General features: G+C 42.4%; 1 protein-coding gene across 8 annotated transcripts in view; it reads left to right on the forward strand.

Annotated features, from left to right (window-relative positions):
* The first annotated feature begins 4,373 nt into the window (after positions 1-4,373).
* The window catches only part of pnpla7a (patatin-like phospholipase domain containing 7a), a 39,733-nt gene continuing 20,296 nt past the window's right edge, over positions 4,374-23,810 (forward strand). For 2 of the 8 annotated variants that reach the window (XM_031808843.1, XM_031808850.1), the window contains exons 1-18: positions 4,374-4,503; positions 11,856-11,947; positions 12,152-12,235; positions 12,940-13,027; positions 13,310-13,389; positions 14,914-15,002; positions 15,077-15,217; positions 15,306-15,465; positions 15,817-15,897; positions 16,215-16,436; positions 16,706-16,786; positions 17,183-17,393; positions 17,482-17,570; positions 17,730-17,885; positions 18,266-18,343; positions 21,761-21,966; positions 22,068-22,199; positions 22,898-23,021. In XM_031808843.1, coding sequence (XP_031664703.1) covers positions 11,858-11,947; positions 12,152-12,235; positions 12,940-13,027; positions 13,310-13,389; positions 14,914-15,002; positions 15,077-15,217; positions 15,306-15,465; positions 15,817-15,897; positions 16,215-16,436; positions 16,706-16,786; positions 17,183-17,393; positions 17,482-17,570; positions 17,730-17,885; positions 18,266-18,343; positions 21,761-21,966; positions 22,068-22,199; positions 22,898-23,021 — 2,112 coding nt within the window. In that variant the 5' untranslated portion in view covers positions 4,374-4,503; positions 11,856-11,857. Of the gene's footprint in view, positions 4,504-5,892; positions 6,440-10,327; positions 10,443-11,855; positions 11,948-12,151; positions 12,236-12,939; positions 13,028-13,309; positions 13,390-14,913; positions 15,003-15,076; positions 15,218-15,305; positions 15,466-15,816; positions 15,898-16,214; positions 16,437-16,705; positions 16,787-17,182; positions 17,394-17,481; positions 17,571-17,729; positions 17,886-18,265; positions 18,344-21,760; positions 21,967-22,067; positions 22,200-22,897; positions 23,022-23,810 lie in introns of those variants that run through there. The other 6 variants (XM_031808847.1, XM_031808848.1, XM_031808849.1 and 3 more) reach the window with 6 other exon arrangements.

Consider the following 23,810-nt stretch of genomic DNA (forward strand, 5'->3'; position numbering starts at 1 on the left):
TTTAACTTGGTCAACATAAATCATTTTCATATTTTCGCTTTGACCAAAACGCATTTGGATGCATCTGTAAATGATGGACAAATGAACATCCATGGATATAGTCTACTGAGAAGGGACAAGAATCATGGATATAGTCTACTGAGAAGGGACAGGAATCATAGATATAGTCTACTGAGAAGGGACAGGAATCATGGATATAGTCTACTGAGATGGGACAGGAATCATGGATATAGTCTACTGAGAAGGGACAGGAATCATAGATATAGTCTACTGAGAAGGGACAGGAATCATGGATATAGTCTACTGAGAAGGGACAGGAATCATGGATATAGTCTACTGAGAAGGGACAGGAATCATAGATATAGTCTACTGAGAAGGGACAGGAATCATAGATATAGTCTACTGAGAAGGGACAGGAATCATAGATATAGTCTACTGAGAAGGGACAGGAATCATGGATATAGTCTACTGAGAAGGGACAGGAATCATGGATATAGTCTACTGAGAAGGGACAGGAATCATGGATATAGTCTACTGAGAAGGGACAGGAATCATAGATATAGTCTACTGAGAAGGGACAGGAATCATAGATATAGTCTACTGAGAAGGGACAGGAATCATAGATATAGTCTACTGAGAAGGGACAGGAATCATGGATATAGTCTACTGAGAAGGGACAGGAATCATGGATATAGTCTACTGAGAAGGGACAGGAATCATGGATATAGTCTACTGAGAAGGGACAGGAATCATAGATATAGTCTACTGAGAAGGGACAGGAATAGGAATGGTGTGGGTGTAGCACTGTACATTCAGAATCATATACCTTTTAAGAGGAGGAATGACCTTAATGTAGGTCAAATAGAGGCACTATGGGCTCAAGTACATCTGCCTCACCAGGCACCCATATTGGTAGGATGTGTGTATAGACCTCCTAGCTCTAAGGTGTCCTATCTGGATGACTTATGCCCTGGGTTTGACCAGGCAATAGATAGTAACATAGATGTGTTTACATTGGGTGATTTTAATGTAAATTGGAAAGATCATAATAATTATAATTCATGATTCAAATATCATTAAATTAATGAGATTTGCTGAGAGTTGTGGTTTGAAGTGAATGGTTAATGATACTACTAGATCATCAACTAAGTTAGGTCACAGTTCGAACAAATGCATTGATGTGATCTTCCGTAATATACCTTTGCAATGCTTAAAAGCCAGATAAATGCCAGTGGGCTGGACAGACCATAATATTGTGACCATAACCATGAACACCAAGGTTCCAAAGAAACCCCCAAGGACTGTGGTCAAGAGAAATTTCAAAACATTTAATCATGAGCTATTTCTAAATGATTTGGCTGCTGTACCCTGGGAGCTGATTTATCTAGAGGAGGATTTAAATCACGCTACAGCATGTTTTATTGATTTGCTCACTGAGGTAATGGACCATCATACACCAGTAAGAAAGAGTACAGTTGGGGCCTCCCGGGTGGCGCAGTGGTCTAGGGCACTGCATTGTGGTCTAGGGCACTGCATCGCATCGTGCTAGCTGTGCCACCAGAGACTCTGGGTTTGAGCCCAGGCAATCATTTTGCAGATTCTTTTTAACAAAGAAAATGGAAAAGGGGACATTTCCAAATGTATGGAAGCATGCTAAACTGTGTCCAATCCTGAAGGACAGCAAAGAACCCATTACTCCTGCCAATAGTCAACCAATTAATCTAATACCTTCACTCAGTAAGATATTGGAGGGTATTGTGAGTAGACAAATATGGTGGTACATGCAAAAGAATGATCTGATTACAGCCAATCAGCATGATTATCGCAAAAACCATTCCACTACCACTGCATTGGTTGACATGACTGGCCAGAGGCTCAATGCTATGGATAATGGCAGGTTTGTGGGTGTACTATTTTTAGATTATAGTGCAGCATTTGATTTAGTGGATCACTTTGACAAAATTATTGCATTATGGTTTTAAGAAGGCAGCATTGAATTGGGTAGAGTCATATCTACCTGACAGGAAACAGTCCACCTATATCAATGGGTTGTTTTCTTCCCCTCATGCTTTAGACTGTGGAATACCGCAGGGCAGCTGCCTTGGGCCACTTCTTTACTTAATATATATACCAACAACCTTCCTTATGCCTTATCTGAAACTCAAGCTACTATATTTGCAGATGATACTACAATTTATACAAGACAATTGCTTCAACAGATCCAGAAAGCTGTACAAGTAGATCTGGAAAATATCAGTGAGTGTGTTTGCTAGAACAAACTTGTTGTGAACATTAAGAAAACCAAGGTTAAGTTGGTCTGTTCCATCAGGAAAAGACCAACAAAGCATGGGATACAATTACGTATGGGGAAAGGAAAGGGAAAGGGGGATACCTAGTCAGTTGTACAACTGAATGCCTTCAACTAAAATGTGTCTTCCGAATTTATCCCAACCCCTCTGAATCAGAGAAGGGCGGGCTGCCTTAATCGAGGAATACAAATTGAGGAAGTGGCAGAAACCAAACTACTACGGGTGCAGCTACACAGCTGCTTATCATGGTTGTCTCAAATAACTCATCTATGTAAAGAAAAATATTAAAACTGCATGCATGATCAGAAAGATAGCTCAATGTTTACCGGAAAAGATTCTTAAGCAAATAACCCAAGCATTAATTGAGAGTCAGGTGAACTACTGTTCTGTTTTCTGTGGACATGCATCAGCAAGTCAAATTAGGAGGCTGCAGATCGAACAAAGCAGCAAGGATTGTTTTAAGGTGGTTCTTCTGTTGTAGTCATGCTCACTGCTCAGTGAATAATGGCACCGGAGGGGATGGCTTCCGTTTTACCGGGCTCCTAACCAACTGTGCTATTTTTGTATATATTTTTTGCATTTTTTGTAACTCATTTTGTACATAATGTTGCTAGTACCATTCCTACTACCGTCTCATATGAACGAAAAGAGCTTCTGGACATCAGAACAGCGATTACTCACCTGTAACTGGACAAAGATTTTTTCTTTAATGAGTCCGACACGAAGGATATACTGCTTCCCGGAGACCAGGCCAAAATCCCTGTCATTCGCGTGAAGAAAAGAACGGAAAAACTGGGGGTGTAAACAAATGTTTTCCATGCCAATAAAGCCCCTTGAATTGAAATTGAAATTGAGAGAGAGAGAGAGAAACTGATAGAGGTAGTGAGTGCTAGAAGGAGAGGCATTGTTGTATGGTTGCATCTATCTCCACCAGGCTCAGATGACAAGCCAAACTAAACAAAATAGTACCTATATTTAGGATTATTGTATCAGTTTGCCTACTTCACATTCATGTCTGTATATGACAACAATTTATTGGATTAAAAGTATGCATGCCATTTTGTGAAAATGGGTATGACAAATTACATGGTATACATGCACATTTATTGCTAGCTAAGATATTATTTATATTATGGCACAATGTCTCATCTCACTAACAATTGCTAAGGTGAACAACAAATTCCACTATTGTGGCTAATCTGTATTGTGGCTAGCTTCACATAGATGACTTATCCCATCATAACAACATGCGTCTCCTTATTTTGACTGTAGTTAAGCTAGCTGCTAACTTAGATACCTGTGATTTTTTAGACCTAATTTTGAGACCTAAGTAGTGGTATGTGTTAATTGTAGGGGTGCCCATGGGGCTGGGGATAAGAACTATCCCATGAGAGAGAGGCACGTTGAGGTTTCCAGGGTTAGAGCTGTCATATGCTGAGGCAGTGAAGAAAGTAGAGGAAGATGGGTCAAGGCCAACAAGTGATATATGTTTCAGTAAGATTTGATTTTTAGCATTTATAGCAATAGTTATCAACTGACCTGCAGGGATGGAATGTACGTTGCAGAAAATTGGGGTTGTGGTGGCAGCTGCAGAGAGGTATTTGGGTGTGCGAGACATCCGACGAGTTACAGGGTGTGTTAAGTGGTGGTGTCCCATCCTTTCAGGTTGTTGGTCTGAGGTAGGACAAAATACATTTAAATAGTGGAGTAGGGTGTTGTTATTTTTTTTAAAGATGTTATTTTAAAAAAAAAGTGAGTGTTTGATGGTAGGGTATTTTCAAGCAAAGTATAAGGGAGTTGTACTCCAGTCTAGTAGGTGGCGGTAATGCAACATTTATTGGATGTCAACCGACGTTAAACCTCGTCGAAGAAGAATACGGCTTATTTTGGGTGGAGTAAAACATCTCGCTTCGCCTCTTCCTCTCTGACAGTGCTCGTGTAAACAGGAAGTACATAGCTAACTGAAAATATAAGCACGACTCTGATAGGATGAGTGCATATAACTATAGCCAATTGGAATGAATTACACTGTGCGTAGTTCTGACGGCAACAGCAGGGATTGACTAGTGATGTAAATGGGTGGGGTTGGGCAGCCAGGAGGAATAGCTTATTTTAATTTTTTTTCTCAACTGTATCATATGGCTAGCTATGTTGGACGAGAAAGAGAGAAATAGCAAGTCAAGAAAGTTCTAAAGTAAGTTTCCAGCTCCTACATTTCATGAGCTTTATCTTAATGTGAATAGACTTTGTGTGGCTTCGATTGATTGTGACTGTTTCCAACGTTAACCAGCGTTTCTGCTTACTAGTAACGTCAGCCAGGTAACGTAAGCTAGTACATGAACAGTCTATGCATGTCTTCTTGTACACACCAGCGTGCACGTAATAATCGTAATATTTATTGTAGCTAAGTCAAACGCAAATCAGCTAACTAGCTAGCGTCTTGCTTGAAGTTGCCTGGATATTGACTGGGACGTCAAACGTTCAGCCTGCTGCCAGAACTTCTAACTTACCTCTTAACGTTACTAGAGGCTCTAGCCCTTGATCATGACTCTCAGTTCCATGATATCTCCCACTCTTTCAGTCCATCAAATTTCCATAACTCCCTCCCCAGGCTCCAGGGCCTGAGAGGGTGGTAATTGTACGTGACCGGTTGGAAAAAGTAATACCCAATTGTTGGGTAGAAGTAAAGATACCTTAATAGAAAATGACTCGAGTGAAAGTCATCCAGTAAAATACTACTTCAGTAAAAATTCTAAAAGTGTTTTGTTTTAAATATACTTAAGTATCAAAAGTATAAAACAAATCCCTGATATTAAGCAAACCAGACGCAACCATTCTTGTTTTCTTTAGGAATGTATAGTAAAGTAAAAGTTGTCAAAGATATAAAAAGTAAAGTACAGATACCCCTCAAAAAACACTTTAGTACTTTAAGGTATTTTTACTTAAGTACTTTACACCTCTGCTCATGCCAGTACATCGTGTAAATCCTTTCCTCCAAAATCCTTCAGTCCCAGGAACCGTTCTGCCACTTCCACAATAACATACATCCTTCTGGACCTCTTCTCCACCTTAGCTGTGCCATTGACCACCATTGCCATAAAAAAAACACAAATTCCACCTTCACATTCAACATCTCTGGGTCCTGCTGGTGAGAGCCTGCCCGTGGAGAATGCCTACCGACCACCGTGGACTCTTCAGGACCACTCAATCCCTAAACCTGTCTCACTGCTGCTGTATATGAGATGATCTGATCAATCCTGACACTAGCCACCTCATCTTCCTTCACCCTCGTCGGGCACTCCAAAGATGTCGCTTCATGGTGCCCACCACAATTGCAACACTTCACTTTCTCCTCACTTCTACAATACATTATAATTCACATATCCCAACTTCACCTGGGTAGGAAGGGGCTCCGCTTTAAAAACAAAAACAAAAGAACAGACCGACATTTCACTTTCGCTCCATTAACCACTCGATTCAACCAACGTGCATCAATCACTCCAAGAATATGTTTAGTCTGTGCAACATCGACTTCCCACGAGATGCCAGATATTACCACCTTGAAGTGCGCCCTGTTCCGAAGAGACACGGGCAAACCTCTCGAATCGGGTGAGATGCAGCACACACTGATCCTCAGAAGTACATAAAAACAAGCCTGCCTTGTGATTATCATAGCCTTTACTTTACCCAGCACTCTCTCTACCAGTTTGGATATCTCAAATTAATTATTCAAGATTGGTAATCCAATCAACTGCTCATCATCAACAAACTGTACTCCTACAAGATACGAAGGAACATTCTCAGCGCTGTATGCTACTTTGCCGTTTTCCATTTTCTGTTGTCATATTTTCCCTAATTCTACCGCCATTAGATTCAAGATCCTCAACAGCTTCTGCTTCCGTCGTCATTTTTCTCCTCCCAAAAACAAAAGGTTCAATTGATACACACCTTTTTAGGGTTTGTGTTCCCACAAGGCCATATCTTCATGTTACAGCACATGTTTACAGAAAACAGACGGAAGACCTGTTTGAATGAGCTATTTGCGTCTAACACCTGTGAGTAAACGGAAGACGGACACCATAAACATATTGTCTCTGAATAATACTGTCGGCTGCAACGGTGTTAAAACAGTAAGCTGCATTTTGCATTTCTGAAATCATTTTGATTGATATGAAAGTAGAGAGATTTATGTTTTTAGAACCGTACCGCAATTGAGAATCGATTCACATTTAGATGGAGTATTTGGCAGTTTAGACTTCCAGAGCCAATTCACCTTTAAACACAACATGTAAGGTCCTTGGACTATAAGTTGGCCCAATAATGGACTAAATCAGTCTAATTTACCTCTAGTCGAGAATACCTGGTTAAATTGTGCTTGGGAGCATTTTTAAACTCTCCATTTTTAAAGTTGGAAAAAATAAGATGTCATTCCTGTGAAAATGTGTGTGCTACATTTTACGTTCATATATATTTTGACATATTTGATGATGTTAGCTATAATACGTTAATTCCCCTATGGTCAGACAAAACATGAATAGAAACCGCAAATGTCTTGGTAACAGGAAATATTTCCATGACACAATTTTAAAACACAATTTTTGACTGACCACATACTTAAACTTAAAAGTTACATATCACAACTTCCATTTGAAATCTTTTGGCGATCAGAGCAGTGTTGAGGGAGTCTTATTTGAGTCAGAAAAGTATGTTCATATGACAAGGATAATGTACAAAACTTTGCAGAGAGCATTTCCAACTGAAATCTATCTGACCCATGACTTAAAAAGAACTGATGTTGGCACACGATGGAGGGAAAGTTGGAGCTTAACTAACAAAATTACAGTTAACAAAAATGTATGATTAATCCAGTATAAACTAATGTTTAGAATTTATTATGAGACAAAATTCACAGATTCTACAGCACAACGACAGAGTCATGTCTTAAATGTAAAACTAATGATGACTTCAATAATCCATGCTTTCTTGGAATGTCCAAAAGTTATGGACGCGAGCTAGAAAGTTGACTGTCAGAAGTATTACAATGTAAAGCTACTTTGAATCTGTTTGTCTGCATATTTCAAGACATACTATATGGGGGTTTGCCGAGATACCCAATGGGTTCGATGATTCTCTTCTCATTATTAACACAATGGAAAAATCCAATTGAATTTTGAAATAGCATGGGCGACCGAGGAAAAACTAATTGGAACAATTTAAGGCCAAGTGGCAAACAACAATGCAATCACAAAGGATGGGGGTGTGAGCATGCGGGTCTGGGCAAATGAGATGTACAGCGCCTTCACAAAGTCTTCATACCCCTTGGCTTATTCCACATTTGGTTGTTACAGCCTGAATTCAAAATGGATTAAATATATATTTAGTTCTCAACCATCTATACACAATACCCCATAATGATAAAGTGAACCTTTTTTTATTTTTATTTTTTTGCTAATTTATTAAAAATAAAACAAATGAATTTACATAACTATTTACACCCCTGAGTCAGTACTTTGTAGAACACCTTTAGCAGTGATTTACAGAGTCTTTCTGGGTAAGTCTCTAAGAGATTTGCACACCTGGATTGTGCAACATTTGTCCATTTGTTCTTTTCAACATTCTTCATTTCGTTGTTGATCATTGCTAGACAACTGTTGTCAGGTCATAGATTTTCAAGTAAATTTAAGTCAACTGTAACTCAGCCACTCAGGAACATTCACTGTCTTGTTGGTAAGCAACTCCAGTGAAGATTTGGCCTTCCGTTTTAGGTTATTGTCCTGCTTAAAGGTGAATTTCATCTCCCAGTTTATGGTGGAAAGCAGACTGAACCAGGTTACCTCTGATTTTCCCTGTGCTTAGCTCCATTCCATGTATTTTTTTTATCCTAAAAAAACTCCCAATTCCTTAACGATTACAAGCATACCCATAACATGATGCAGCCACCATCAAGCTTGAAAATATGGAGTTGTGGTACTCAGTAATGTTTGGGGAAAATCCAATACAACACATCACACTTTGTATTCAGGACAAAAAGTGAACTGCTTTGCCACATTTTTTGCAGTATTACTTTATTACTTTTGCAAGCACGATGCAATGTTTTGGAATATATTTATTATGTACAGGCTTTCTTCTTTTCATTCTGTCATTTAGGTTAGTATTGTGGAGTAACTACAATGTTGATCCATCCTCAGTTTTCTCCTTTCACAGCCACTAAACTTTGTAACTGTTTTTAAGTCACCATTGGCCTCATGTTGAGATCCCTGAGCAAGTTTCCTTCCTCTCTGGTAACTAAGTTAGGAAGGCCACCTGTATCTTTGTAGTGACTGGGTGTATTGATACACCATCCAATGTGTAATGAAACACCATCCAACGTGTAATGAATAACTTCACCATGCTCAAAGGGATATTCTGTGTCAATTTTATTTGTTTTTCTACCCATCTACCAATAGGTGCTCTTCTTTGCCATGCACTGTAAAACCTCCATGGTCTTTGTGGTTGAATCTGTGTTTGAAATTCAGTGCTCGACTGCCAGACCTTACAGATGTGTGTGGGGTACAGAGATGAGGTAGTCATATTGCACACAATGAGTCCATGCAACTTACTATGTGACGTGTTACGCACATTTTTAATCCTCAATTTATTTTTGGCTTGCCATAACAAAGAGGTTGAATCCTTATTGACTCAAGACATTTCAGCTTTGAATTCTGTATTAATTTGTAATAAGAAAAATATTCCACTTTGTCATTATGGGCTATTGTATGTAGCCCAATGACAAAGAAATCTGTATTTAATCCATTTTAAATTGCTGTAACACAACAAAATGTGGAAAAAGTCAAGGGGTGTGTGTGAATACTTTCTGAAGGCACTGTAGTCGTTTGTGTGAGTCTGCAAGTTGATGTTTGTACAGGACCAGTCAAAAGTTTGGACACACCTACTCATTCCAGGGTTTTTCTTTCTTTTTTCTATATTGTAATAATAGTGAAGACATCAAAGCTATGAAATAACACCATGTTGTTACCAAAAAAAGTGTTAAACAAATCAAAATATTGTAAATTTGAGATTCTTCAAAGTAGCCACCCTTTGCCTTGATGACAGCTCTGCACACTCTTGGCAATGTCTCAACCATCTTTCCTTAATGCATTTGAGCCAATCTGTTGTGTTGTGATGACAAGGTAGGGGTGGTATACAGAAGATATCCCTATTTGGTTAAATACCAAGTCTGTGTTATGGCAAGAACTGCTCCAATAAGCAAAGAGAAACGATAGTCTGTCATTAATTTAAGACATGAAGGTCCGTCAATCCGGAACATTTCAAGAACTTTGAAAGTTTCTTCAAGTGCAGTTGCAAAAACCAAGAACTGGCTCTCATGAGGACTGCCACAGGAAAGGAAGACCCAGAGTTACCTCTGCTGCAGAGGATAAGTTCATTACAGTTAACTGCACCTCAGATTGCAGCCCAAATAAATGCTTCAGACTTCAAGTAACAGACACATCTCAACATCAACTGTTCAGAGGAGACTGCATGAATCAGGCCTTCATGTTCGAATTGCTGCAAAGAAACCACTACTAAAGGACACCAATAATAAGAAGAGACTTGCTTGGGCTAAGAAACATGAGCAATGGACATTAGACCGGTGGAAATCTGTCCTTTGGTCTGATGAGTCCAAATGTGAGATTTTTGGTTGCAACCGCCGTGCCTTTGTGAGACAGAGAGTAGGTGAATGGATGATCTCTGCATGTGTGGTTCCCACCGTGAAGCATGGAGGAGGAGGTGTGATGGTGTGGGGGTGCTTTGCTGGTGACACGGTCAGTGATTTATTTAGAATTCAAGGCACACTTAACCAGCATGGCTACCACAGCATTCTGCAGCGACACACCATCCTATCTGGTTTTGGCTTAGTGGGACTATCATTTGTTTTTCAACAGGACAATGACCCAGCACACATCCAGCCTGTGTAAGGGCTATTTGTTCAAGGAGAGTGATGGAGTGCTGCATCAGGCGACCTGGTCTCCACAATCACCCAATCATGACTCAATTGAGATTGTTTGGGATGAGTTGGACCGCAGAGTGCAGCCAACGAGTGCTCAGCATATGTGGGCACTACTTCCAAACTTTTGGGGAAAAAAAGCATTCCAGGTAACACATTTTTTTTGGGGGGGGGGTTACTACAGTCGTGGCCAAAAGTTTTGAGAATGACACAAATATATATTTTCACAAAGTCTGCTGCCTCAGTGTCTTGAGATATTTTTGTCAGATGTTACTATGGAATACTGAAGTATAATTACAGGCATTTCATAAGTGTCAAAGGCTTTTATTGACAATTACATGAAGTTGATGCAAAGAGTCAATATTTGCAGTGTTGACCCTTCTTTTTCAAGACCTCTGCAATCCGTCCTGGCATGCTGTCAATTAACTTCTGGGCCACATTCTGACTGATGGCAGCCCCATTCTTGCATAATCAAAGAATTTGTGAGTTTTTGTTTGTCCACCCGCCTCTTGAGGATTGACCACAAGTTCTCGATGGGATTAAGATCTGGGGAGTTTCCTGGCCATGGACCCAAAATATCAATGTTTTGTTCCCCGAGCCACTTATTTATCACTTTTGCCTTATTGCAAGGTGCTCCATCATGCTGGAAAAGGCATTGTTCGTCACCAAACTGTTCCTGGATGGTTGGGAGAAGTTGGTACCATTCTTTATTCATGGCTGTGTTCTTAGGCAACAATTGAACCGCTCTCCTTGAAGTTCTTGATGATCCGATAAATGATAGATTTAGGTGCAATCTTACTGGCAGCAATATCCTTGCCTGTGAAGCCCTTTTTGTGCAAAGCAATGATGACATCACATGTTTCCTTGCAGGTAACCATGGATGACAGAGGAAGAACAATGATTCCAAAGCACCACCCTCCTTTTGAAGCTTCCAGTCTGTTATTCGAACTCAATCAGCATGACAGAGTGATCTCCAGCCTTGTCCTCGTCAACACTCACACCTGTGTTAACGAGAGAATCACTGACATGATGTCATTTATATTTGCGTCATTCTCAAAACTTTTGGCCACGACTGTACATGTTGTCTTCAATATTATTCTACAATGTAGAAAATAGTAAAAATAAATATAAACCCTGGAATGAGTAGGTGTGTCCATTTAAATATTATTTAAAAAATAAGAATCTTCTGATGCAAGACAGAATTCATTGTTCCTTCAATGATGGCAAGTCGTCCAGGTCCTGAGGCAGCAAAGCATCTCCAAAGCATCACACTACCACCGTTGGTATGAAGTGCAGTGTTTGTTCCCTTTATCTAATATTAGGTTTTGGTTGAAGATCTGATAACATTCGGTGTCCAAAATATGTAAAAATATAGGCTCAGAAAGGGGCAAATACTTGTTTGCGGCGCTGTATCACATTGTACACTAGATCATCTGTAGCTGGAATGTGCGAGCTACTTTAGCAACTTTCTCCATCCCTGCTTTTCTCACCCCATTTTTGTTTGTGTGTGCGGTGTGTGTGTGTGTGTGTGTGTGTGTGTGTGTGTGTGTGTGTGTGTGTAGGAATGGGCGGCGAAGAGGATACTGATGACCAGTGCAGTTGGACCAATGCGTTGAGTCACAATCTCAACGATGACATGTCAGGACTGAAAACGGTATCTTAAGTCCAGCAAATGCCATGTTCTATTACATCATTTATTTTCAAACACTCCTATCACAATATTGATGTGTGTGTGTGTGTGTGTGTGTTTGTGTGTGTGTGTGTGGGGGGGGGGTTCCTGGATCTATAAATCTTTGCATTTGTCTACACTCTACATCAATTATTTTCTTTATGACTTTGTTTGCCTGTTTCTCCACAGTACTTAGCAGGAAAGGTGCCCAGCAGGGAGGATATCAGGGCACGTGTCCAGCAGTTTGTGGAGGAGAGGATGCAGACTACCATGGTACAGAGATCCACTAAGCTTTATGAACGTGAATGTGTACTTAGCTAGGGTGTATTTATTGTCGCACACCGTAGCAAAACGTTTTCACCGCACCAAACCTTTTTGCAACAGCATACAATGAATTTGTTAGACAAATTCAGTTTGGTCCCTCCCTGTTTCGCTCCGTTAGCTTCTGTTTACCTCCGATCGGTTCTGATGCTTCCTAGTGAGTACGCCCGGGTGTATTCACTAGGACGCTAACGGGACGTACCCGATCTTGTCCAATAGAAACTTGTTTACATTGCAAAAAAACCCGTTTTGGTACTGTTTGCTATGGTGTGCATGCAGTAGTGAATACACCCCAGATAAACTTCTATTTCCATGCGTGCAAAACATTTTAATAAAGCAAAAACACCTAACATAATATCCATAGTATAGTCTCTGACCTTCTGAAAGTAAATCCTACATCAACAATGTCTAGTAAAGCCTCCTTAGGCACCAAGAATCAACAAAAAGAGGAAGGAGGTCTTTGATGTAGCCCCCCCCCCACCTCCCCCTTTGGTCTCTACATGACTTCTTGATCGGAATTCAGTGAACATGTTTGTTGTTGTTGGAATGTTCTGTGGTTCCCAGTGCCTGTGTCTGACACCAAACTAGCCATAGAATAGAATAGAACACTGTAATTGAATGGATCTTTATGGTAATAACTTTGTTTTGTTGTCCAGTTGACTGGCGTGCTGATCGGGGCTGTGGTGGCAGTTTCTCTAATTGGCATCGTGGTGCTCTTCCTCTATAGAAGATACAAGCTGGCCAGTGAGTCATCCATCCTCTTCCTCCCCACTTCATGGGACAAACATGAGGAGCACGGAAACAGTTGATATTAAACTTTGACATTAAAGTAACTGAAAATGACAAAGTGTAACCACATCGGCATAATAATAGGAAATAATAACGGGACTTATGAATTGGACCTGAACAGAGATGTCCTATGTTTTACGGGGTAGTGTTCATTGTTCATTCATTGTATGCTCAGTAGCCACTGTTGCACAAGTGCTGTTATCTTTGTTGATAGCATGTTGTTGTATCTATTCGAAGGTGGACAGCAGGCTGTTCCCCGCTATCGCTTCAGGAAGAGAGACAAGGTGCTCTTCTACGGCCGGAAGATTATGAGGAAGGTTAGTCATTATTGGTCTGTGTTCCAAATGGCACCCTAGTTAGTCCCTTTATAGTGCCACTACTTTTGACCAGGGACCATAGGGATCTCTGAGCGTTAAGGCTAAGAAGTTTGGTTAGGACCCGGGTTTGAAATCCGGCCAGGGTTATCACCCGAATTCACGACAATACTACTTTTACCTGGGAAAATGGAAGTGATTCTTCCCCAAGTCACTCAGCTCTCTGCCATGCATTACGTATCAGGGCCCATATTCATGTGAACATTTACACTTTTTAAATAAGGCTGTAACGTAACAGAGTGTGGAAAAAGTCGAGGGGTCTGAATACTTTCCGAATGCCCTGTATACATTGACACCCTCGCACTTTTATTAAATAATTATTTATTCTAAAATCAGGTAGAGAATTTTTTTTACATTTAAAAACTTTTGGTCACTGTAATTGAATTTTGCAGAGCTATTGCAGAACCAATTTTATTTTTGTCAACTTAAGTTTAAGTGAGCTTGCTGCACCTTTCTACTGGCACATTGGCCCAATCTTCTGCAGCAAACTGCTCTGTTTGAGGTGTGTCCACCACCAGCTGCTGTTTTCATGTTTCATAACTGCTGTTATGGATGTGATTCAGGTCTGGCCTCTGCTGGCCACTCCAGAACATTCCAGGGTGCTTTTGATGTGTGTTTGGGGTCCTTGTCCTGCTGGAAGACCCACAACCTTCATCAGAGGCACCGGTTTGAATCCCGAGTCGACAAGGTGAAAAATCAGTTCATGTGCCTTCTGAGCAAGGCACTTTTTTATTTATTTTATTTAACCAGGAAAAGCTCATTGAGACCCAGAGTCTCTTTTTCAAGGGAGACCTGGCCAACAAGGCAGCAACAATCAATACATTACAGAAATAAAACATACAACATGATCCACCCTAAAAAAAGCATTTGCACTCCTCTGTAACAGTCTCAATATTTTAAATTCATTCAGTGGCACTAAAATATCTAGATGAATCATGGATTGTAGACAATTCCATGCCTCTGGTGCACAAGATGAGAAGGCAGTCTTGCCTAATACTGTGAATGTCCTGGGGATTTTAAGTAGCAACCACCTAGCATACCGGGTATGGTAACGGCTGGTGGTGAAGGAGACCAGACTACAGAGATAAAGAGGGAATTTACCTAAAAGGCCTTTGTAGATGAACACATACAAATGTATCTTTCTGCGCATATAAAGTGAGGTTCCAACCTACCATTCGGTACAAGGTGCAATGGTGGGTGAGTGACTTGGCATTTGTTTATCATGCATCCTTGCTCTTTATTACAGAGTCCAGTCTCTTAACCATAATTGCTCCATGACAAATGAGCACCACAAAGTGCAAGGGGTGACAATATATTTGGCTGCAACTGTGTCTTCTGATGATAATAAATGTCAGTTACATGTTTCCCCACTAGAGGGCAGAGCGAATTAGCATTTTGTGCTTTTGGGAACTCATTCCTTCCTTCATTCCTTCCTTCCTTCGTTGTCTCTCTCTCTGTCACTCACAGGTCCAGACCCTTTCCTCAACTCCATCTTCTACCTCTGTGTCCAAGCTGCGCCCTCGGAAGAGACCCAAAGTCCTGAGTATAGCTCGCAGGTACCATCTCTACTCAAAACTACTGATAAGGAAGGGTGCACTAGTCTCTGCTATTTAATGTGTTTGTGCTCTAGGATCCTGCGTATCCGTAAGGAGCCCCCTACTCTGCAGCCCAAGGAACCCCCTCCCTCCCTGCTGGAGGCAGACCTGACTGAGTTTGATGTTCAGAACTCCAACCTGCCCTCAGAGGTCCTCTACATGCTCAAAAACGTCCGGTAATCACAACCACACGCACACACACGCGAACACCAGTAGCATTGTGTGTGTTCTGTGTCACTCTTTGCTGTCTCCCTCTGTTCTCAGGGTGCTGGGCCACTTTGAAAAGCCTCTGTTTCTGGAGCTGTGTCGTCACATGGTCTTTGTGGAGCTGCAGGAGGGGGAGGGGCTGTTCCGGCCGGGCGACGACGACGACAGCATCTACGTTGTCCAGGATGGACGTCTGGAACTCTGCATCCACGAGAACGTAAGACTGGGCTAGAATACCTGCTGGGAATACACCATGAAACCTACTGTAGACGAGCTCAGCGCCAGCTAAGTCAATATCAGACTTATTTTTATAAGTTATTCTTTGCACCTAGGGGAACTTATCTTTCTGGACAAAAATTTGACCAACTGGGGACATTTTGTTAGTCCCCACAAGGTCAAATGCTATTTCTAGGGGGTTTAGAATTAAGTTTAGGGTTAGATTTGGGGTTAGGAGCTAGGGTTAAAGTTAGGTTTTTGGGTTAGGTGCAGTGAAAATAGGATTTTAAATGAGACTATTGTGTGTCCCCACAAGGTTAGTTATCCGTGTGTGTGTGTGTATGGTGTACAGGATGGCACAGAGCCGGTTGTGAAGGACGTGCTCCCGGGGGACAGTGTCCACAGCCTGCTCAGTATTCTGGACATCATCACCGTGAGTTTACTGCGGTCTTATAGGGCACCCTATTCCCTTTATAGTCCACTACTTTTGACTGTGGTCAGAAGTGGTGCACCATACAAGCTGTCATTTGGGACGCGTCCTATGTCTTCCCTCCATCTGACACGTGTCACACCCACGCCTCTGTCCTCCTCACCTCTGGCTTATCCTCTCCATCCATCTCTCCCTCCTCCCTGTCCTCCATCCATCCATCTCTCCCTTCTCCCTGTCCTCCATCCATCCATCTCTCTGCCTTTTGTCTCTTAACTACTGTACCTCTATTCATCTGTTCATGTTTCCCCCTCTCTTTTCAGACATCACTCCTCCTTCCTGTTTTTCTGATTTCACCTCCTGTCTCTTTTGTCCTCTCTCTCTCCCCCTCCCTGTGTGATTGGTTGGTTCCTCAGGGTTACCCCGCCCCCTATAAGACTGTGTCAGCGCGGGCTGCGTCTCGCTCCACTATCCTGCGTCTGCCCGCCTCAGCCTTCCAGTCTGTGTTTGAGAAGTACCCCGAGACTCTGGTGCGCGTCATTCAGGTACAGCCCCAACCTCGGCCCTCTCCCTAACACACTTCAAACAAACAACTCTTTGGATGAGACCCCCCCCCCTAATGGCAAGGGCTGCATCCCAAACTCCACCTTATTCCCTATTGGCCCGTTTGGGACACACCCAAGGGTGATTACTCTGCCTAAACTGAGTTGAAAGGACACCCTGATTGTTCTGGAGAGGTCTTTTATTTTGGCTGTATCACAGACATTGTTGTGTAGTGGTGTTTGATCCACCTTGGTGTTTGTTTGTGTTCCAGATAATCATGGTGCGACTCCAGAGAGTGACTTTCCTGGCGTTACATAATTACCTGGGCCTAACCACAGAGCTCTTCAACCCGGTAACACACACACACACACACACACACACACACACACACACACACACACACACACACACACACATGAATAACATGGATCCCAAGCCTCTATAAATAACATAAAGGGCAGTGACACTGATGGAATAGCAACGGCAAGAGGGTTTAAACGTTATGTCACTCAGACCCTCCCTGACCCAATCTTCTCCAACAGCCACATTATTCTACAGTGGAATTCTGTCATACAGATTGGGTTTTCTCTAGTATTCATTCTATTGTTCACCCACCTCATATTGCATTCTCTTTATAGCCAATCAAACATGCATCCAAGGCCACATTTGTTGTGTTATTAGTGAAATGCATGATTAGGTTGATATGGGGTGAATAGTTAATGCAATATTTTGCCTCTTTGATTGACAGGAGCGTCAGGCGGTCCCCTTGGTGGCGGTTGCTGGGGTGATAGAGGGGAGTCCGGGCAGGATCCCACGCAGACCCCACTTTCACGAGGACCCAGTCTTCGCCCCCACACCTGCACTCGCAGAAACCTCCTCGGACACAGACGCCGGGAAAGAGAGCACCTCCAACGCCTTTAGGAAGACTCGCTCTATCTCTATGCCCACTGACGGCACAGGTAGGCTTGTCCCCTGCCCAGTGCTGCAACTACACTCACTTGGGACTTCACACGTACACTATGCCCATCAATACCTCTCTCTGCTCAGCAGGGGTGACAGGGATCGACCTGAACATGGCGTACGAGCGAGCCAGAGTCACCATAGACGAGCGCCCCTCCAGCCCTGTCATTTACAAGGTGAGCCCTCTTTTCTCCCTCTGCCTATGGGCCCTGGTCAAAAGTAGTGTACTAAATATGGAATAGGGTGCCATATGGGACGCAGGTCACTGACAGACCTCTGCCTCACTCATGTCTGAACCCCCTCCCCCCGCCCTCTCTCCCCTCACCTTCCTCCAGTCCATCCTGAAGAAGAGTGTGACCATGCAGCACACGCCCTCTGCCGTGTTCCACTACACGGACAGCGGGGGGCGCTCCGACACCGTCCACCCCAGCAAGGTCAGCTCCATCTTTCAGGCTGCCAAGAAAGACCTGCTGGGCATCATCCAGCTGCAGGTGAGACGTTTCGGACAGGGAGTACCATATAGATCTATAGTATATTGTTAAATACACAGAAATATAATTACTAGACATTCCAGTGTGAAGGGTGGATCGGCGGCCGCATGTATTCTATTTCTCACTGTAATGCTCTCCATAGAGGTAGAATAACTAGAACAGTCGTTACCTTTCAAGTCATTCTTCTGTCCATGTGTGGATCGGCGGCCATATGCCGTTCTACATCTATGGAGAGCACTACTGTGAGACGGGACCGAGTGTGTTCCCGGGAACTTTGCTTCCTCTTGCGGCCTCACATTCTCTCTCGTCAATGTCTGAATCCCTCACCTGAAGCCTCTCACCTTAATCCTGCTGTATCATAATCTCTCCCTCTCTGTCAGGACCCTGGTCTGTTGGAGGGCAGGGTGACTCTGCACCAGGTCAAAGCAGGCTCTGTGGTGGCCAGACAGGGAGACCAGGTCAGAGCACCATACTGTCTGCTTTACTTCATCAACCTGGTTCTCCTCTTTGGTCATCCTCATCCACATCTGGGTTCAAATACTACTTGGAAGCATTCCTTTGTCTGTGCTTGATTGAACTTCCATAGCTTAATGGACCAATGGAATAATCTGAACACTGGGGAAATTACAACATTTCCTCCCCACTCTCGCACTGATGCAATTCCACAAAATGCGCAACACGTATAGCAGAAGATTGCAAAAACATTAAATGGGACATTATACAAACAGGTTGTCACATTTAGGCTAATGTATTTAGCACACAAATTTGCCATATATTCAAAGCACACGCATAATTGACACTGGATTGGACAATCGACTGCACACGAAAACCGAATGCCGTTTAGAGTTCTCGTCAGAACTGAAAATTCTATACCCTTCTATCCCCTTCTGACCCACAAATGAAAGCCCAGACGTGTTCCAACATCACAGAAATGAAAGAGCTGCGGGCGGCAGCGACGTGAGGAGAAGAGGAAACAGCCATTGTGCCTAGAAAAGGCGCAGAGACAGAAACTCTTTAGTTAGGATCAACTGAATGAGAAAAATATTGGAATTAAGTAGGCTAATGCAATTTTTGTAATTTATCAAATTCTGGCTACTATCAAATTTATCAAATTCTACTGAAACTCCCAAAGTCATATCCAACCGTCATACTAATTTAAAGCAATAGTCGTGTGTGTGTGGTCACCTAGGTTATCATTTCAGCACTGTTTTGATTGTGATCGTGCTGTTTTGACACAAGCGCAGGGGACCCGTCTAGATAAATCAATCAAATCAAAATGTTTGTTTAACATCTCCATTTGGATATTTGGTAACAATTAGGCTGGGGAAATGTTAGCTAAGTTAAGGTGAGTGCTAATTATCATATTTAGTCTTGTTTACTCATATGCAGTTGAAGTCGGAAGTTTGCATACACTTAGGTTGGAGTCATTAAAACTTGTTTTTCAACCACTCCACAAATTTCTTGTTAACAAACTATAGTTTTGGCAAGTCTGTTAGGACATCTTCTTTGTGGATGGCACAAGTCATTTTTCCAACAAATGTTTACAGACAGATTATTTCACTTATAATTCACTATATCACAATTCCAGTGGGTCAGAAGTTTACATACACTGAGTTGACTGCCTTTAAAGAGCTTGGAAAATTCCAGAAAATGATGTCCTGTCCTCAGAAACTTCTGAAATGCATCCACAGGTACATCTCCAATTGACTCAAATGATGTCAATTAGCCTAACTTCAAACTCAGTGCCTCTTTGCTTGACATCATGGGAAAATCAAAAGAAATCAGCCAAGACCTCATAAAAAAAAATTGTAGACCTCCACAAGTCTGGTTCATCCTTGGGAGCAATTTCCAAACGCTTAAGGTACCACGTTCATCTGTACAAACAATAGTACTCAAGTATAAACACCATGGAACCACGCAGCTGTCATACCGCTCAGGAAGGAGACGCGTTCTGTCTCCTAGAGATGAACGTACTTTGGTGCGAAAAGTGCAATTCAATCCCAGAATAACAGCAAAGGACCTTGTGAAGATGCTGAAGGAAACGGGTACAAAGTATCTATATCCACAGTAAAATGAGTCCTATATCGACATAACCTGAAAGGCCGCTCAGCAAAGAAGAAGCCACTGCTCCAAAACCACCAGACTACGGTTTGCAACTGCACATGGGGACCAAGATTGTACTTTTTAGAGAAATGTCCTCTGGTCTGATGAAACAAAAATAGAACTGTTTGTCCATAATGACCATTGTTATATTTGGAGGAAAAAGGGGGAGGCTTGCAAGCTGAAGAACACCATTCGAACCTTGAAGCACAGGGGTGGCAGCTCATGTTGTGGGGGTGCTTTGCTGCAGGAGGGACTGGTTCACTTCACAAAATAGTTGGCATTATGTGTATATATTGAAGCAACATCTCAAGACATCAGTCAGGAAGTTAAAGCTTGGTCGCAAATGGTTCTTCCAAATGGACAATGACCCCAAGCATACTTCCAAAGTTGTGGCAAAATGGCTTAAGGACAACAAAGTCAAGGTATTGGAGTGGCCATCGCGAAGCCCTGACCTCAATCCCATGGAAAATGTGTGGGCAGAACTGAAAAGGCGTGTGCGAGCAAGGAGGCCTACAAACCTGACTCAGTTACACCAGCTCTGTCAGGAGGAATGGGCCAAAATGCACCCAACTTATTGTGGGAAGCTTGTGGAAGGCTACCCGAAACGTTTGACCCAAGTTAAACAATTTAAAGGCAATGCTACCAAATACTAACTCAGTGTATGCAAACTTCTGACCCACTGGGAATGTGATGAACGAAATAAAAGCTGAAATAAGTAATTCTCTCTACTATTATTCTGACATTTCACATTTTTTAAATAAAGTGGTGATCCTAACTGACCTAAGACGGGGAATTTTTACTAGGATTAAATGCCAGGAATTGTGAAAAACTGAGTTTAAATGTATGTAAACTTCCGACTTCAACTGTATTAGCTGATTTTGCTAGCATGTTATACAAGTAGATTTTTCTCTTCAGCCTTGTCCTATTCCCAACCAAAAGCCTTTGACTTGTCTGATAATCAGTGTGATTTTGTTTCTCTGAATCTGTCTGTATATTTGGTTAATTGACCTCTGGCTGGACAAGTGAAAGTGCAAGCTCATTTATTTGTTTTCTCATCTATCACTGATCAGAAACCTTGAGCATGCAATAACTTAGCCTAAATTATTGACGCAAGTAGTATCCTTATATAGAGCCTAGGCTATTTCCCTGTCATCCCAATCCCACTGAAACCCCAAATCCTGACTCCTGTCTCGCATGAAAATTCCTAACTTTATTCTGTAATCCATAGGTTGCATGATCGAAGCAGGTCTCTCGCCTATATATGTCAAAATACCACTATGACATTTCCCCTGCTTCTCTATCTCGTATCGCTGCCCATATGAGAGCTTACTTAAAGAATGTGTGATCAACACACTGTATGAAGGTCGATATGGATATATATTTTTTAAGAGTTGGTCCCTGTTAAGATCTTAATATTTAAACAATTTCCTCGAGGTAGCCTAGGCCTACTGCTGAAAATGCGCTGAATTAATTGAGGAACATCGTCACGCTCCGAATTTATTAACATTCTATTTCGCAATTCACAACAATGTCATTGGCGATCAAAGTTACACTCATGACCAAATATCAGTTTCACTTATCTGGACATAGAGGAGCAGCCAAGTTGACAATGTGGCCCAGCGACAATCTTATTTTGGGAGAACCCTGGCATAGTGACCATTTATTGGTTTTTAAATTGGCACTTCCAAATTTTCGGGTATAAATATGAATTATTCCCAGGACAGGAACTTGGTTGATTTCCTGGAAAGTATTCATCCCAGTGTGTTTTGCAGGAGGTGAGTGTGCAGTTTGTGATCTTGGGCCTGCTGCATGTATACCAGCGGATGATCGACCGCGAGGAGGACACATGTCTGTTTGTGACCCACCCCGGGGAGCTGGTGGGCCAGCTGGCTGTACTGACCGGCGAGCCCCTCATCTTCACTGTCCGAGCCCACCGAGACTGCAGCTTCCTCTCCATTTCCAAGACCCACTTCTACGAGTGAGGCACTGGGAATACACACTGTCGTGCACATGTATTTCATATGCATACATGCATGCACACTCCGACATTTACGTGTGTGTGTGTGTCCCACCCCTCAGGATCATGCGTGCAGAACCCACAGTGGTGCTGAACGTAGCTCACACGGTCGTTCGGAGGATGTCGTCCTTCGTCAGGCAGATAGACTTTGCTCTGGACTGGATGGCTGTGGAGGCCGGCCGGGCAGTCTACAGGTAGGTAAACCCCTCTGTCCACACCGATGTCTATCACGCTCCGTTCAGCTTGACTGCCTTCACTGATCTACAGTATTTCCATCTCATCTAGAGATGGTACATCTACAATGAATCCCCAAGTGTGATTAGTCTTAAAGGGATACGGCGAGATTTCAAGATTTGAGGTTGTTTTTCTACGTACCATTTCTATGTATCTGCATGCAGATTTGGAGATGATTTAAAGTTAGCATATCTTTATTTTAGCGCAATTGCTGGAAGAGTCCCAGTACATTAGCCAGCTCCTCCTCTTCAAAAGCAGGGAAATAAGACTTAACTACTCCAAAGCTGGTCGGTTGGTCATTTATAGTCTCACAAAGTAGTCGTTATTTTTGTCATCTTTTTAATTTGACTGATGATAATAAGAAATGAGATTCTATCCACTTCCTTGTTCTCTGTCGCATAGAGATGGCAGCGCATCTGTCCCATTATTGCGTCTGTTAGCGTACGGGACTTCAATCATCTCCAAACGCACCCGGAGACATAAAAATGGATTCCATGAGTTCGTCTGACTCTGGACAAGGAGAAAAAAAAGACTGAAATCACGCAATATCCCTTTTAACCTCAAACATGATAATGAAAGTCAAGACATTAACTACAATCCAATTCGGGAAGCTTGAATTTGTCTGGCTACAGTTGAAACAATCCTCTCTCTCTCTCAGACAGGGGGATAAGTCAGACAGCACCTTCATAGTTCTGAGTGGCCGTCTGCGCTCCGTCATCATGAAGGAGGACGGCAAGAAGGAGCTGACCGGAGAGTACGGCCGCGGTGACCTCATCGGCGTGGTAAGGGGTCAAATGTCAGGTGGCACAATGAGTGGTACCATTTTTTAAAAACGCAGCCGCCATAGAATAAACAATGCCAGGATTTTAAAGAATTCATCGTTTTTTATTGATTCTAGATTTAGACACTGACACGGTTTTATGCAGGGTCATGAGTACGCCCCACCATGACATGGCTATTCACAACATCTCAGAGCTGTGTGTGTGTGTGTGTGTGTGTGTGTGTGTGTCAGCTATCCAGAGAGGATTTGGCTCTGTTTGGTAACCCCTCTCCCTTTAATTCACTGCATTGCGCTCCCATTGGCTGATGTGGATTTGCATTGCTGTGGCAATGCCTATGCTGCTAAGAATACCTGCCTGAGGCGAATCATCCGATGCCATGGTTACCGGCTCCAGACGGTAGCCGTAGTTACGGTGTCCGTGAGGACAGAGTCAGGAGAGCGTGGAATGCGAGGATACAGAATTAGACCATTTGTGTACCAGCAGCACAGTGTTATTACAGAGAGAGAGAGATCAATCACTTTGATATGAAAGGTCACTGCCTGGCTGGCTTGGTGATGCTGATGAAAATGGACACAAGAATCACCGGGGCTTAAAAAGTCTGGCTCACCATGCTTTTCTTGGTCCGTTCCTCTGATCACTCATTTTTATCTTAAATAGTTATTTACATTTTCTGCACCAGTAAGTGCTTTTTTAAAAACGAAATATGTTCCTATTTGTAGGGCTAAGATCACTTCAACTCCATATGAAAACAAGGAATGTGCAATGATTATTAAATCAATTGCAAGAGTG

This window comes from Oncorhynchus kisutch, linkage group LG29 (genome assembly GCF_002021735.2).
Source record: "Oncorhynchus kisutch isolate 150728-3 linkage group LG29, Okis_V2, whole genome shotgun sequence".
Taxonomy (NCBI): domain Eukaryota; kingdom Metazoa; phylum Chordata; class Actinopteri; order Salmoniformes; family Salmonidae; genus Oncorhynchus; species Oncorhynchus kisutch.